The sequence below is a fragment of the Condylura cristata genome, unplaced genomic scaffold (assembly GCF_000260355.1).
Source record: "Condylura cristata isolate star-nosed mole 26May11 unplaced genomic scaffold, ConCri1.0 scaffold00013, whole genome shotgun sequence".
NCBI classification, from domain to species: Eukaryota; Metazoa; Chordata; class Mammalia; order Eulipotyphla; family Talpidae; genus Condylura; species Condylura cristata.
The window spans coordinates 28,325,368-28,336,545 of NW_004567114.1; the positions used below are offsets into that span (position 1 = coordinate 28,325,368).

The following is an 11,178-nucleotide window of genomic DNA, read 5'->3' on the forward strand; positions in this document are numbered from 1 at the left end:
TATATACTATATATATTTAATTTACTATATATTTAACTACATATATATAATTTACTACATATATATAATTTACTACATTTTTTACTTTCCATATGTACCTATGATAAACTTTAATTGATAAATTAAGAACAGTAAGAAATTAACAATAAAATTATAACAATACACTAATAAAAATTGATTTCTATAGGTAAAGAAATAACTTACTGTACTAAATATATTTTTACCTCAGCTGACCTTGAGTAACTGAAATCACAGAAAACAAAACAGTGGAATAGAGGACTACCGTATTTATATCTAGGTATCTCACTGCAATCTATACTTATTTCTAGTAAGTCTCAAAATAAAATTGTGAACAATGAGATACCACCTTACACCAGTGAGAGTGGCACATCTTAAAACAACTAGCAACAACAAAGGATGTGGATATGGAGAAAAAGGAACTTTCCTGCACTGCTGGTGGAAATGCAAACTAGTACAACCACTATGGAAAACTGTTTGGAGGTTCCTCAAACTGCTAAACATGGAGCTTCTACCCAGCAATCCTACTCCTAGGTATCTACCCAAAAGACACAAAAACACTGATTCAAAAAGACACCTTCACCCCCATGTTTATTGCTGCTTTATTTACAATTGGAAAGACATGAAATCAACCCAAATGCCCAAAAACAGATGACTGGATTAAAAAGATGTGGTACTTATACACAATGGAATATTACTCAGAAATCAATAAAGATAAACTCACGCCTTTTGCAGCAACATGGATGGAGCGGGAAGGGATCATGCTTAGTGAAATAAGCCAGAAAGAAAAAGAAAAACACTGGATGGTCTCACTGATAGCAGGAGCATAAAGGACTGGATAGGGGCAGAGGGAGAATAATAATAACAATGAACAATGATACCCCAGAGACATTTTACAGGGGTGGAGTGCAGAATGCTATCAAAAATGGGAAGGGAAGTACATAGGACTATGGTGATGGCACACGGATGATTTGGTGATGGGAAGCCCACAGGGATTACAACTGAGATGGAAAAGGGAACAAAATGATGTAAAAATAAACTATTATAATTTTAAAAAATGTGAAAATGAAAAGTTAGTATAAATTTTTTAGAATCATATCATAAAATCAATAACTAAGACTTGGACTGACTTGTTTTTATTTTGTAATGATTCCTTGCAAGAAAGTCAATTTTACACTGTTGTGTTCTTATAAATTTTAGTGTATTTTTTAAGTAACCAAGAAACCTTTTTTCTCTGTTATCTAATTTCATAAATTTAGAAATAAGACAAATCTGTTAAATTAGCAGTAACTCTCAAAATCAGGAGAGGAAAAAAACTCTATACAATCTAAGCTAATGTGCCCCCTGAAGTCTAAGTTTCTTTTCAGGAGTAAAGAGACTCCGCAAGCCTTACAGCTGGATTGAGCCCTGTGCTTGCTGCCATAGAAACACTTGTTGATGGCTGGCTGCCCCGCTGTGCAATGTAGCCCTGAAGTAACACCAGTGACACATCTATGATGGCGTTGGCAGGGCAGCAGTATCTGAATCATTTATTTTGTCCTTTACAAAACTGATGTCCAGATACATTTATCTAGCCATAAAATGTTTTTCAAAGTGCTTGGCTGGTTACAAGGATCTTGCATTTTAAAAGCAAAAAGAAGGAAAAAACCATTCTGCAGGAATAAGTGAATGACGCCAGGCAGCATTCCTAAGAGCTAAGTCATTGGGTTACTTCCACACATACTGGAGAGGGCAGTCTAGGCACTTGGAAACTTCCATGGTTTCTGAAAGGTCATCAAGCCTGAGAGGCATTGTTGTGTTGTGGATTCTGAGTTCCCAGTTTCTTGACCTGGGTACAGTTTTCAGTCACCTCTGCCTAAAGCAGTTGAATTTTTCATATGGAGTTTAAGGACTCCTGTGTTTCTGCTATGATAATGAATAGCAGTTTGGTCAATTCTATTCGTTTCATTCTTCGTTTCTTTCATTGATTCTTATAAAGATTTTTGCAAGAACTGTGTAAGCATCAAAAGCATGCAAACAGTAGCTACATATGCACTGTCTGATGTGGGAACCAAGAACAACACGTCACATGTGTCTATTGAACACTGACTGTGGAGTGTGAAATTAAGATATTTGGTAAGTGTAAAGGAGATACAAGATACAAAAACAAAAAAATCAAACAAAGCCACAAAGACCAGTGGAGTAGAATTGAGAGCCCAGAAATGTGAACCTACATCTATAAGGGCAGTTAAGCTATGAGAAAAGAAGCCACTTAAATCTATAAAACTAGAGCACACAGAACTTCTTCAATAAGTGGTACTGGGCAAACTGGACAGCCCCACACGGCATGAGACTGCTATCATAGCATATATACCAAAATTAACTCAAAATGGATAAAAGACTTGGATGTAAAACTGGAAAGTATAAAATACAGACAAGAAAACATTGGCAAAACACTACATCACACAGGCTTCAAGCAGAAACCTCTTTGGGGCTTTGTCTCCAGTAACAAGGAAAACAAAAGAATGTAAACAATTGAGACTACATCAAACTAAAAAGCTTCTGCACAAGTGAAAGAGACTGTCATGAATAGGAGAAAACATTTGCACACCATACTTCTGAGAAGGAGCTGACATCCAAGATCCACATAGAACCCATATAGCTCAAATAAAAGAAAACAACCCAATTAAAGAATGGCCAGAATAGCTAAATAAGCTCTTCTCTACAGACGATATACAGATGACTAACAGACACATGAAAAAATTATCTATATCACTTATTGCCATGGAAATAGAAGTAAAAACCACAATGAGATACCACCTTACACCTGTGCAAATGGCCCCCATCAAAAAGACCAGAAACAAGTGGTAGGGAGGCTGTAGATTAAAAAAGGACCCTGTTATACTATTGGTGAGCCTGTAACCTGGCCCTGCCCCTATGGAAAACAGTGTGGAGGCTTCGCAAAATATTAAAAATAGATCTACTCTATGACCTGGCAATTCTACTCCTAGGTGTCTACCCAAGAACACACACACACTAATGTGAAGGGAAACCTGCACCCCTATGTCCACTGAAGCACTATTTACAATAGCCAAGCTGTGAGAACAACCTAAATCCCCAAAGACAGAAGAGGATCAAGATGCGGTACATATACACAATGGAATATCACTCAGCTACCAAAAAAGATAAACTCTTGATATTTGCATAACAAGCTGTTTGCAGCTGGAGGGGATTTTGTTAAGCAAAATAAGTCAGCAGGGGAAAGACAATACCAGATGGTGTCACTTATATGTGGAATATAGAGAAACCAAACAAAAGGCCAGCTAGACAAGCTAAGTACTAAGCCTAGAAAGCTGATTATAGAGCTGAGGCTACCATCCGGGCAGTAAGGGCGAGGGCAAGGACAAAGTGGGGAGGAACTCAGTGGACTATGGTGGTGGACGGTGGTGTTCTGGTCATGGGTACAGTCACAACATTTAAAGAGGGAGATTGTATACTTCTAAAATACAATGGAAAGCAATGTTATCTCAAAAAAAAGGTTATTAAAGGGATTAAAAAAGAGAAATGTGATGCAAAGACTTATTACCAAGAAAAAAGTATTTCATAGATAACCTCCTGACTCCCTGACACAGTGATAATATTTGAGTCATTGGGTTAAATATGTTTTTAAAATTAATTTCAGGGCCTCCCTGGTGGCACAAGGGGAGTTCCATCCCCAATCAGGGAGCTACCCACATGGTGCAGCAGACCTCTCCTGTCTCACCAGCTGCTCCCCTCAACATTTCAGCCTATCTGCCTGTTCTGTTCCTGACTCTGTCTCTGGTGAATACTCTCAGTCCCCCACACCTCTGGTCTTACCCAGTTCTTGTATACATAAATAAATAAATCTTAAAAAAAAAAACAAAACTAGTTTCACCTATGCCTTTTCATAATGGCTACTAGAAAAGTTTTAATTACATATGTGGTTTTCATATTTCTATTGGGCAGTGATGGTATAGTGATGGAATATCCATTACAAATAACCAGTAAACTTCAAAAATCAATGCACTGCTCCCGTAAAATGTTTTGGTATATAACAAAGATTTGAAACATTCCATTATCTCTTTTCCCTAGCGATAGGTAGTTTTAATACTTGCAATGTAAGATTTTAAGTGCCTCCACAATATTCTACTTACACCATATAGCTTTGCGGTTTCCTTTCCAGTGAGTTTTTTTCCAAGTAATGAGCTAAGTAGTATAATAATGCCATGAGGAAGTTGTCAAGATACTTATTCCTTTGGAGAGATTTAAAAAAAAAAAAGAAAGAAAAGAAATTAACATTAACGTATTTCAAACATAAAGCTTCTCATAAAAAAATTTATGTGTGACAAAATGAGCTTTGCTGGTAGTGTAGTGTAGTAACAGCACCTGAAAGAGGAGACCCTAACTTCCAAAACATAAGCAAACTGATGTTACCCTATAAAATAAAATGAATTTTAAAATACGTGGGCACAACATAAGAATAAGGCAAAGTACAAGTTCTATTATACCTGCCTATCACACAACTAAATACATCATTTAAAATCTAGCTACTGTACTGTTGAATGTGAGAAATTTGAATTTTGTAAACATTTTTTGGAGGTTATACATTAAATGATTATAGTTTGGCTTATCAACTGACAGTGTTAAATTTTATTATGCAAGTAATATTTTTCCACTGTTTAAAAGCTGTACACAAGTTTAAGTAAAAATATCTCCCTCTCATCCTGTTGTGACCATCTTATTCCCAAGCTGTATGTAGCCATTGTTAAGAGTTTGATTTCCTAAAATTTCTAAAGCATAGTCAACCACATATAAGATCCTCCCCTATGAACACACTTTACTGCATATGAATATCTGTCTTCAAATTTCATGGGTGTGGGAGACTCCCTGGTGGCAGAGCAGGTTAAAGGGCAGCACCATGCAGCTGTCCACAGCCATTGCGGCACATGGGGGTAGGGGTAGCCCATAGGATAATGCTGTGTTCACAGCCTTTGCAATTTGCCTTTGTCACTTACCTGTACATTATGTACTCTGCCAAATGTTCCCCCTTCTTTTAAACAACTGGATAAAATATTCTCTATCTCATACTTAACTAGCCCTCTATTGACTGATAGTTAGATCTTCTAAAAATACTACAGACAGTGCTGCAATAATTTTCTTTAAAGCCAAATCACTGAGTAACTTCCTAAAAGTGAAATTGAAGTATATATGGATATTAAAGTTTCATTAAGTCCTGCTCTCTAAAAATACTGCTAATTGATGATCCTCTTTTTTTTTTTTTTAAACTAGAAGACATTGTATTCTTTCTAAAAAGTTTTAGAAGATGTTTGCTGTTTCCTTTCTAGCTCGCAATGGAAATTCTTACTCTGATGAGCTTCCTGAACTATATATACCTTAAGGTGAGCATAGCAGATTTTTCTCAAGATAGTAATAACTACCATCTGGGTTGAGTTCTCTCAACCCAGCAGACTCAAAGACAAAGACTTGAGAGTAAGTGGTTTACTTGGGAAATGATCCCAGGAAAATAAGTAGGGAGTGGGGCAGTGAGCTGGGAAATGAGAGTATTCCACTTAAATTAGTTTAGTTATCACTGTTGACAAATGTAGCTCAATCCTGTGGGGGGCTCTGGGACCCAGTAGAGAAAACTCTCAGAGTTGTCCCAACAGATGGAAGCTGAGATATTTATCTACCAAATTTCCCTTCTGCACAGCACTGACTAAAGGCTGCTTCTGGGGCACGAATGCCCTAGTGCCCCCAGCTTGCCCTGTAGGGCAGGCTGAGTGTGCTGCCACCACCAGGGAGTAATGTTTCAGGCAGAGAATCTCAAGTATTTGCCATCAGCAGCCTTCACGGAATGCTCATGGGATGTGCCAGGGCTGTCAACAATGGGCACCTTGCAGTCACTGAGCATTCATGGTGCAGGTAACGTATGAGATCTTCCACACACAGCAGCAAGGAGACCCACTGCTTCCAATTTTGTATCTGAGGAAAATGAATCTTAGACATGTCACGAGGCTCACCTAGTACCTGTTGGATCTGCCAAACATAGCTAGAAGAGAAAACTTGTCTTCTAGTTATGTTTGTCTTCAGCAAATAGACATCTTTATTATAGTATATATAGATATGTCTATATAGATAAACATTTATGTAATGGGATTCTGAAAGTCTGCTCTCCGTACTCCATGTTCTGAGACTTTATTTGGGGTCCCTGTGCCTTCTGGTTTCCTCCCTTTAGTCTCAGCCTTTGAGACTGAATCTTGCAAGAATGGTCTAAGAAAGGCCTGCTTCCCATTTTTTTTTTTTGGCCCTTACATCAAAAAACAACAACAGGGGCCTCCCTGGTGGCGCAGCGGGTTAAAGCACAGCACTAAGAAGCTAAAGCCACTTCAGCATGAGTTCCATCCCCGCCTGCCCTGGAGGAGATCCATATGGCATGGCAGACCTCTCCTGACCCGCCCACTACTCCCCTCAGCAGTGTACTTCATCGCTTTGCCTGTTCTGCTCCCCACTCTGTTTCTAGTGAATGCTCTCAACGCCCCTGCACCTCTGGCCTGTACCCCAGTTCTGTATGCACAAATAAATAAAATCTTTTAAAAAAAAACAAAAAACAACCCCCACACACACACACATACCAGATTCGTCATCATTTACCAGATGGAATTATCTCAAAATAAAGAATAGAGGATCTAAATGTCTCAGAAGCATCACATACCTCATAAATGTTGTAAAAGAACAGACCCGCTGCATCTCAGTATCTTGTAGCAAAAGCAAAGCAACAACTGAAAGCAGAAAAGATGGACAATTGAAAAAAGGCCTGGGAGCCGGTTGGTGGTGCACACTAGATAACATAAGAATGAGGAAATGGTCACTCACACTTAGCATCGTGTAGCGTAACGTTGCCTTGCTGACTGCGTTTCTCTGAGGCTTTCAGTGACTTATCGTCTCTTGAAGTGAACCTTTTATCTGTCAATCTGTTTTGGAACACACGGAAAGGTTTTGGTTGTATTTACTCTATTCTAAGATGAAGCTTTTACTACAAAGCAGTGAGCGCCTGAATGTCAGGCATGAGTTTCATTTCAGGCAGGATTGTTTCAGAATGCGTTTTATTCAACGTTGTTATTTACTGGGCTGGGGGTAAGAGGCATGCATACTGCCTGACATAAAATCTAAACACCAACTTCAGCTAAAATGGAGCACTTAAAAAAATCTATTTGTGGTGGAGCTGCCATTTTCAGTTATTAAAGTACTAAAACCTGAAATTTTGCTAATAGCCAAGTTACCACAGGGATACATTTATAGGGACTCCGAGAACCCCGACCACAACTGTGGAATGGTACGTGTTCCTACTGTGATGGGCATTCGTACTTCCCTCTTGGACAATGGGAGGATATTTTCTCACGTCTGTAAAGGTGTAAGCCATTCTGTGGAAGAGGTGCCTGTGCAACATTGCCCTGCTGGGAACGGTAAGCTACCTCTCTGAAGCTGGGCCATCAATTTCAGCAAAGTGAACTGCTTTGCCTTTCTTTCCTTTTTCCTTGGGCTCTACTGCAGGTGTAAAACTGTAACAGAAATGTGAAAATTAGGAAATTAATCTTTTCCAGGGAAAAAGTAATCCTGGGCCCTCCCTGGTGGCGCAGCTGGTAAGGACGTAGCGCTGCAAGCTGGCAGCAGCTACCTCAGTGCACGTTGGACCCCCAGCCCCGGAGGTGACCCACGTGGCGCGGCAGACCTCTCCTGACCTGCCCGCAGCTTCCCTCAGCAGTGTATTTCAGTAGATCTGCCTGTTCTGCTCCCCACTCTGTCTCTGGTGAATCCTCACACCACCCCTGCACCTGTGGCCTGTACCCCATTTCTGTATGCATAAATAAATCAATCTTTAAAAAAAAAAAGTAAAAGTAATCATATAGTGACCATAACCTGTGTAACCTCAGCAGCAGCATTTATGAAGAGAGGGGTCTGAAGAGAACTGGAGGCACAGTAGTACCTAATCCATGTATTTACATATGGGACAAGTACCCAGAAAAAGGGTGGCTCATTTCAGGGTTTGCATTCAGCCTCTATTTCTCTGCAGGATGCTAGTACACACACAACACTCCCACCTGAAAATGTTGCAGTAACTTCACAGCAAACAGAACACTCGTGATCAGTTTGGACTTTCTGATTCACGCACACCTGTCATGCACCAGGAGCTTTTAAGCACCATCTCATTTAAATCCCCACAGCAACTCCAGGAGGAAAACCACACAATTATTACCATTCCTACATATGAGAAAAGCTGAAGCTCAGAAAAAGATGAAGTAACTTGGCCAAGATCGCTTAGCAAGTGCCGAGGCCAGGTCGGCGCCCAGGTCCGCCAGCCACCGTCATGTGCCCAACCATGAGGCACCCTGCCTTCTGAGCAGCCATCCCTGTCGTCACTGCCACGCCAGCACTGGGCAAGACTTAAACATCCCATTCATCACCTCTTGGCCCACCTGTGCTTTCCTTAGCACCCGACGTTGCTGACCCCTCCCCACTCCCATTTTCTTTGTCAGAAAACCTTCCATTACTTGTAAGCCTGTGCATCCCCGGGTTTTTCTTCCCACCCTCCCAGTATACTTCCTCTATGGCCAGTCCCTCTCTCTTGGCCTTTCCCCTCTTCCTGAGCATACGAGGAGACCTATCAAAACCTTAAAATATACACACTGATTGAGGGATTCATCAAGCCAACTGTCATGAATGACTACTTGGCTCCTCACTGAACAAATTTTATAAAAATATTAGACAACAGGGCCCTCCTAGTGGCACAAGGGGTTAAAGGCAGATCTGTGAAGCTATCCGCAGCCACTGCAGCATGAGTCCAATCCCCAGCTAAGGAGCTGACCCACACGGCGCAGCTGACGTCTCCTGACCCACCGACTGCTCCCCTCAGCAGTGTGTTTCAGTAGTTCTGCTCCTCACTCTGTCGCTGGTGAATCTTCTCACCTCCCTCCACACACCTCTGGCCTGTACCCCAGTTCTTGTACGCATAGATAAATAAATCTTCAAAAATGAAATTCAACTTAAAAAAAAAAAAACTAAACAGGAGACATGTGAGTACCAGCTGAGCATGTGATACCGTGAAACAGCTATACAGCTATTTATAGCTTTAGGCGAATAAATTGAGGTATGGTGTTTAAGAGAGAGCTTCCTTTTTTTTAAAATACAGATATATTTGTAGCTGAAATGGCACTGTGTCTGGGATTTGCTTCCAAATAATCAAGGGGGAGAGTAGATGGGGACACAGATGAAATGAATTTGACCTAAATTTGGTAACTGTTGAATGCTTTGTTATGGGTACAATGAGGTTACACCAGTTCCCTAATTTCATATGTATATGATTGAACTGTTCCAATATGAAAAGTTAATTTAATTTTTTAAAAATAAATCTGTAAGGAAAAAAAAAAGTAGCAACTAAATCAGACCTGCAAAGATTTTAGATAATTGGAATTATCAGTGACAGGATATAAAATAAATGTAATCTGCATGCTGACCATATACAAAATAAAGAAAATACAAAGTTCACGCTTAACACTTGATGCACTGGGGGTGGAACTGTGGCAGAATATCTTTCCACTTCATACATGTATGTATTTGTTTTTAGTACATATAAACAGTAGGAAAAAAGGTGGAAATCAGGAAATAGTAAGGTAAAAAAATGTGTGTATATATATACACATATAGAAGGAGATTTGGAAAGTTACTTAATAAATGTTAATGTATTAGCAGTTACTCTTGCTTGTAAGTTCTTTTTGTTTTTGTTTAAAGGTATTTTTTTATTTTTAAAAAAGATTTATTTATTGATGCATACAGAACTGGGGTATAGGCCAGAGGTGCAGGGTCAGTGACAGACAGACTGATGAAAGGTGCGGAGGGTGAGAGGATTCACCAGAGATTGAGTGGGGAGCAGAACAGGCAGATCAATTGAAACACACTGCTGAGGGGAGCAGCAGGTGAGACAGGAGAGGTCTGCTGGGCTATGTGGGTCAGCTCCCTGGATGGGGACTGAACTCCATAATGTGGTGGCTAATGATAGCTTCATAATGCTGTGCTTTAACCCTTGTGCCACCAGGGAGGCCCCATTTTTTTTTTTTTATATTTCAAGTGATGTTTTTAAAAATTTATTTCATACTTTAAAAAAATAGGAATATTCCTAGAATTCTGCTTCAACCATGTCACTTCCCACTCTAGTGGTACATAGACCAGCCTCTCTGAATTTTTGATCCTGTAGCCTCACTGATAGTTACCTCCAATTATGTACACCTGAAAAAGTAAACATGGCAGCAGTCCTGCCCACTTGTGTCTATGCAGGTGTTCTTTCCACCAACCCTGTCCATCTGCAAGGCTGCAGCTTCCTGACCTCCCATGACCTACACCATGTCCGGAGTTTTTTCCTCACTGAGCTTCCTCTGCTGAGGCTGCTCTCCTGAAGGCCATGAGCCTGTGGCTATGCAGCCCCTCTCAGAAATCCTGTCCCATTGAGGGCAGCTCTTTTTGCCTGTGATCTATACAAATGTCTTTTACTCTTCTGTCCCTTTTTCTAATGAATGCTCTTTTAAATATTAAAAAAAAAAAAGTAAACATGTTGCCTTTTACCCCCTCCACAAATTGAGCCTTTCTATGTCAAAGGATACTACCATCCTCTACTTAATGAAAAGGACATTCATGAGTTTAATAGGTGGTGAGAAACACCACAGACAGTTTGGGGATTACACAGACAAGATAATCACAAGTGTCAACATATATGCTAAAACTACAAGAGGATGTGAGGATAAATTTTAACTGCCGGCCCTCCCAGCACTAAAAAGCTAAAGCCACTTCAGCATGAATTTGATCCCTATTCCAGAGGTGACCCACATGAGGTGATCCACATGGTGCGGCAGACCTCTCCTGACCGGCCAACCTCTCCTGACCGGCCAACCTCTCCTGACCGGCCCACCGCACCCCTCAGCAGTGTATTTCAGTCAGTCAACCTGTTCTGCTCCCTACTCTGTCTCTGGTGAATCCTCTCACTGTCCCTGCACCTCTGGCCTGTACCCCCATTCTGTATGTATAAATAAATAAATCTTAAAAAAAATTTTTAGGCCCTCCCTGGTGGCACAGCGGGTTAAAGCACTGCACTGAGAAGCTAAAGCCACTTCC

At 40.4% G+C, this 11,178-nt stretch overlaps 1 protein-coding gene across 2 annotated transcripts in view; it reads right to left on the reverse strand.

The window, feature by feature from the left end:
* The window catches only part of PPP1R36 (protein phosphatase 1, regulatory subunit 36), a 25,992-nt gene that overhangs the window by 11,694 nt on the left and 3,120 nt on the right, over window positions 1-11,178 (reverse strand). Inside the window, exons 3-6 of one of the 2 annotated variants that reach the window (XM_012724427.1) lie at window positions 7,491-7,577; window positions 6,892-6,989; window positions 6,731-6,797; window positions 4,173-4,271 (exon numbers count right to left, since the gene is read on the reverse strand). In XM_012724427.1, the coding sequence (XP_012579881.1) occupies window positions 4,173-4,271; window positions 6,731-6,797; window positions 6,892-6,989; window positions 7,491-7,577 (351 nt within the window). The remainder of the gene's footprint in view (window positions 1-4,172; window positions 4,272-6,730; window positions 6,798-6,891; window positions 6,990-7,490; window positions 7,578-11,178) is intronic. The other variant, XM_012724428.1, reaches the window with a different exon arrangement.